A 6000-nucleotide genomic window follows, 5' to 3' on the forward strand; every position below is an offset into this window, starting at 1 on the left:
CGCATGCAAGGCAAACGCCCTACCAGCTGTGCTATTGCTCCAGCACATATGTGGCATATAAAGAATAAATGAGGCTATGAACAATATCCATTGATAATAAAACTTAGACAATGGATTAAAAACATGAGCGGGCTGGGTAGAGGGGAGATAAAGAGTTGTGAAGTCATAAGGGAGCATATGTGTAGTCTTTAAACACTTCGTGGGGGGCAAAGCTGTAATAAAGTTTTTACCCAAATAGTCATAATCAACCAATAAAGAATGGGGCTATCGTTGAGGTGGAAGGAAGGTTGAATCAGCAGTGACATAGGAACAGGGATAGAGGGTCACAGAGATTGGTGGTGGTGCTGTCCAGGAATTTATATACCAGGATCATAAATTTAATAACCACTGTCACCTAACCCTACTACTGAAAATATAAAAATAATAATTAATGGCAGCTGAACAAATTTAATATCACTTGATCACTTGACTTCCCGTTGTTCGTTGATTTGCTCGAGCTGGCGCCAGTAACATCTCCATTTGTCCCTGTCGCATGCTAGTTAAGCCCAATGGCGTCTGTTCGTTCTAGGAACACGAAGAGCCTCAAACCGATTGTTCATGATCTTGATGACGAAGTCTGACCATGTGGTAGGTGAGCGGCCACGTGGTCTTTTGACGTCCCATGGAATCCAGTCGGTAACGGCTCTAGTCCAGCCATCCTCTCTAAATCTTATTACGTGTCCAGCCCATCTGATTTTTGACGCTTTGGCAAAGGAGACAGCGTCCCTGATTCTTGATCGTCGACGGAGGTCGGAACAAATTTAAGAAAACAAATTTAAGAAAACTATGAAATCAAAGATATACATACACTAAGTTTCAATTGCAATAACACAGAAATCAAAAACATACATTAATGACTAAAGCAAATGGAGAAGCATTTCAAAAAATATCATCAAAGAAAATCATGATACCAAGGTTTCTATGGATTTACTAGAGAAAGAATCTAAAAACAACTACAGCAAGGAGGAGAAACTTTAAAACCTATACTATGAGACATTGAGCTCAGAACTAGTTACAGACATTTTATAACATTTTATATTTTATAATATGAAAATGATGGAACATTTATCTCATGAACATAATAGTTTAACCCTCAAAACACGACACTTTACTTTCAGCATTGTATTAAATAATGATAGGTCACAACAGGAAGTTTTGATTTCTGGTGAGCAGTAATGGTTCAAAATATGAACTTCAGTACCACAACCATATTTTCAGAATGAACATAGGGCCAGAGTGAGATATGGGGTTATGAGAGGCTAGGGGCAGTTTTTGTCTCACTTCTCCTCTGTCTGTGTCACTGTGGGTTAACCATTGCTATAACCAGCTCCACAGTAGTAGTCGGCCTCATCTTCTGCTTGGATGTTCTGGATGGTCAGGAACCGATCCAGGCCAGATCCTGATCCCGAGAACCGATCAGGGATTCCATGTCCCTTAGATCCATACTGACCATTGGGATCCACACTCATCACAAACCGAGGGCCTTTTCCCGGGCTCTGCTGGTACCATTCCACAATGTAGCTACTGTAGCCACTGCTCAGGGTACAGGTGAGCTTTACTGAGGTTTTCAGGGAGGCAGATGCAGAAGGTGTTTGAGTCAGGACAGGCTGAGAGAAGGACCCTGAAAACACAGACAATGGTTAAGCATTTTCAGAAGGTCAGCTAGAAAGAACATTACCATTGTGAGGGGCAGGCAATTTTCTGTAGTTTGCAATGAAGATAAACACTCTCACCTGTGCAGCATAGGAGGAAGGAGAGAAGAAAGAGTGGAGTCCAGGCCATGGTGCAGACACACACAAAACTCTGTGAGACAGATATGGTTCAGGTTTCTTATACCCTAAGACTCAGTATAGCCCCCTCCATGCAAATGTTCTCTTCCTCTCTGTCCAACAAAGCTCCTTCTTGCCCCTTGGTTCCCTCCCAATATTCTGGCCTCAAATCTTGTTGCACTGCATCTGGGTTGGGTCTGATAAGAAAATACCCATGGGGATAGAGAGCAATCGGTGGCTGGGTCCAGTGAGCAGTGAGCAGGGACCAGATGACAGGGGTTTGCTTTCCTCTTTCACAGCCTCCTCCACACCACTAGGGTAAGGTCCACAGCTCCCCCTGCTGCCTCAAATTGATAATGTTCCTGAGCTTGACTCTCAGAAGTCTCTGTCTCCCTCAAATCTTGACCTCCTCCCATGTCTACACAAGGAAAGAACAAATCCCTTAACACATGCAGACTCCTACCTCAACTCATTCAATTCTTTTCTCGTTGAGCTTTTACTGGAATCAATAACAAACCAGCTTGTCATGATTGCTTAGAGAAGGGAGTGCCCCAGATTAAAAATTCACGGATAATAGCACAGATGAGTTGAGAAAATGTAGTTCAACCATGAAGTCAATTCCTACGCTCCTCAATAATCAACATCTCCCATTTCCTATATGATTCTCACCAGATATGCCAGATATACCCAACAAACTCTAATGAGTGTTTGGGATTACAAAGAAACTTGGGATTTCCGGGGAAAGGGGAACAACCAAATGCACCTTGAAGGAGATGTTTCTGAGGTGAGGAAAAGTATGATCAATAGATTTGAAACTATTTCAGGATTATAGAGTCTGAAGAGCAGGTTTAAGTGTGGCATCCCCTTTCAGAGGTAGATGCCATGAAATTCCTAATACAAAGACCTCAATGATTATCTAAGAGGGTGACTCTTGGAGAGGATCTAGACCTAAAGGGAGAGATCAGGAACATTCTCAAGACGTGTTGACACAGAGGTAGTAGTGGGGTGGGGGGTTTATACTGTAGAGAACTTTGAAGGAGAGGACAGTAGAGCTTCTGAGTAGTGGCTCAGGGAGATGATATGAAGCTAAAGAAATGCTTGTGGTCAAAGTGATATTGTGGTTGAGACACTTGCCTTCAAAGAAGTCAACTCTTAATGACTTTCTGGTATCACTTATTCTGCAAACTCCACCAGGAAAAATTTCTAAGCCCAGTGCAAAGTCAAGAATAATCTCTTTCAAGCATTCCCAAGAACATCCTCCCCCCAACACACAAACACACAATGTATTGTTGCTTTGGGCTTTCATTTATATTTGTTTTGATCATATACAGTAGAGCATAGAGACCGTGTGGTGTTGGTATCAAAACTGCAGTTTCATACATAAAGTTATTTCTCCAGCACTCAACCATCTTCTTAGCCTGGCATTTAGACTTTTTATTGATTATTTGGTACAACTTGATTCATGGATTGCTATGCCAACAAATATTCAAACGTGAATCTCTATAAAAATACTTATAATAAAAGAAAATTTTATTCTTAAATATTAGAGTTGAAAAATTTCCTGGTAAACTCTTAAAAGAATCTTGGCATATTAACAGGTTTCATGCCCTAGCTCCTGAACCTCTTCTTGCTGCCACACCCCTGCAGGTGAGATTCATCCCCTGGTTGACATTCCTGACCTTATGCAGAACTGAAGGCAAATAGCCTTCCTTCACGTTGTGCCCTGGAGCCTTCACATCAGACCTCCACAATACTCAATGGCCTACAGTCACATCTCCTCAACCTGAATGGCTCTACTCAGCAAGTTTTTCACAGCTCACAGTAACAAATCCTGCCACTGGTTAGAGGACGGCTCTCTCTCTCTCTCTCTCTCTCTCTCTCTCTGTATATATATATATATATATATATGATACTATATATATATAGAGAGAGAGAGCAATTCAGTGTTGCTTAGTAGAGATTAGAATTTTTTAGGATTCTCTTTAATTTAAAATTCCTGGTAGTCTAGATCAACAAGAACAAGAACAGCAGAGCAAGCATTTGACAATATCCAGAACCCGTTTATGATGAAATCCCTCGCCAAATGGGGATAGAAGCACTTTCCTCAATATAGTTAAAGCCATTTGCCACAAGCCTATAGAAAACTGTCATGCAAATATTCCCTGATATCAAAATAAAAAGAAATATCAGAGGCCTTCTATTTATTCATCTTCAATGGGGAAAAACTAAGAGGCTTCCTTCTAAGATCGGGTGAGGCAAGGATGCCCACTCTCTCCACTGCTATTCTATATAGTACTGGAAGTACTTGCAATAGCAGTCAGGCAAGAAAAAGATAAGGGCATTTAGTTAGGAAAAGAAGAAATCAAGCTCGCACTATTTGCAGATAACATAATACTATACTTAGAGAGCTCTAAAACCTCTATTAAGAAACACTTAGTAATAATAGACTTGTATAGTAAGGTTGCAGGCTATAAAATCAATATCCAAAAGTCAATGGCTTTCCTATAAGCAAATAATAAAAGAGAAGAAAGTGACATGAAAACAACAATCCCATTCACAATCGTGCCCCAGAAAATCAAGTGACTAGAAAACAACTTATCTAAAGATGTAAAAGACCTGTACAAAGAAAACTACAAAACACTACTTCAGGAAATAAAAGTGGACACGAGGAAATGGAAAGATATCCTCTGCTCATGGATTGGAAGATTAACATTGTCAAAATGGCAATGCTACCTAAATCATTGTACAAATTCAATGTGATCCCTATAATAATACCCATGACATTCTTCAAAAACAAAAGGAGCAAACACTCCTGAAATTCATATGAAAATAAGCACCCACGAATAGTTAAAGCAATTCTTGGGAAAAAGAAAATGATAGGAATCAACCTCCCCAACTTCAAACTCTACTACAAAGCAGGAATGATTAAAAAAGCATGGTACTGGAACAAAGGCAGAGCCTCAGAACAATGGAACAGGACTGAATATACTGACATCTCCCCCCAAACATATGATCATCTAATCTTTGATAAAGCAGCAAGAAATGTGAAGTGGGGCAAGGAAAGTCTCTTCAACAAATTTCTCTGGCAAAACTGGACATTTACATGCAAAACTATGGGCTCAGATGTCTACCTAACACCACGTTCAAAAGTCAGATAAAAATGGATTAAAGACCTCAGCATCAGACCGGAATCCAGAAGGTACATTGAAGACAAGGTTGGCAAAACCCTCCACGACATTGAAGTGAACAGTATATTCAAAGATGACATGCCACTGGCCAAGCAAGTGAAAACCAAGATAGACAAATGAGACTATTTTAAACTAAGAAGCTTCTGCACCTCAAAAAAAAAAACACTGACCAAAATACAAAGAGAGTCAACAGAATAAGAAAGGATATTCACCCAATACCCATACAACAAGGGGTTGATATCAAGGATATATAAAACACTGCTTGAACTTCCCCCCCAAAAAATCCAACCCCATTAAAAATGGGGCGACAAAATGAACAGAAACTTTCTCAGAGATGAAATCGAATTCAAAAAGGCACATAAGAAAATGCTGTACATCACTAATCATCAGGGAGATGCAGATCAAAACAATAATGAGATACCATCTCACACCACAAATACTGGCGCACATCCAAAAGAACAAAAGCAACCAGTGTTTGCATGGATGTGGCGAGAAAGGGACCCCCCCTTCACTGCTGGTGGGAATGCCGACTGGTTCAGCCCTTCTGGAAAACAGTATGGAGGATTCTCAAAAAATTAGTAATTGAGCTCCCATATGACCTAGCAATACCACTCCTGTGAATATATCCCTGAGAGGCCAAAAAGTACAGTTAAAATGACATCTGCACTTCTAAGTTCATTGCTGCACTGTTCACAATAGCCAAAATCTGGGGAAAAATACCGAGTGTCCAAGAAGAGATGACTGGTTAAAGAAATTTTGGTATATCTACACAATGGAATATTATGCAGCTGTTAGAAAAGATGAAGTAATGAAAGTGTTATTACATGGAAAGTATCGAGCTAAGAAATGAGTCAGAAAGAGAGGGACAGACATAGAAAGATTGAATTCATCTGGAAAATATAAAGTAACAAAATAGGAGACTAATATTCAAGGATAGTCGAGATAAGTACCAGCAGGTTCACTCCATGAGTTGAAAGTGAGCCTCACATGCTAGGGGAAAAGGT

At 40.1% G+C, this 6000-nt stretch overlaps 1 gene segment (V, D, J or C); it reads right to left on the bottom strand.

Moving 5' to 3' along the window:
* Nucleotides 1-1346: 1346 nt before the first annotated feature.
* On the bottom strand, nt 1347-1821 carry LOC130022792 (immunoglobulin lambda variable 9-49-like). The segment is given in 2 exon segments: nt 1347-1660; nt 1773-1821. Coding segments are annotated over 2 exon segments (363 nt in total).
* Between the last annotated feature and the right edge of the window lie 4179 nt (nt 1822-6000).

This window comes from Sorex fumeus, unplaced genomic scaffold (genome assembly GCF_029834395.1).
Source record: "Sorex fumeus unplaced genomic scaffold, SorFum_2.1 ptg000021l, whole genome shotgun sequence".
In the NCBI taxonomy this organism is placed as follows: domain Eukaryota; kingdom Metazoa; phylum Chordata; class Mammalia; order Eulipotyphla; family Soricidae; genus Sorex; species Sorex fumeus.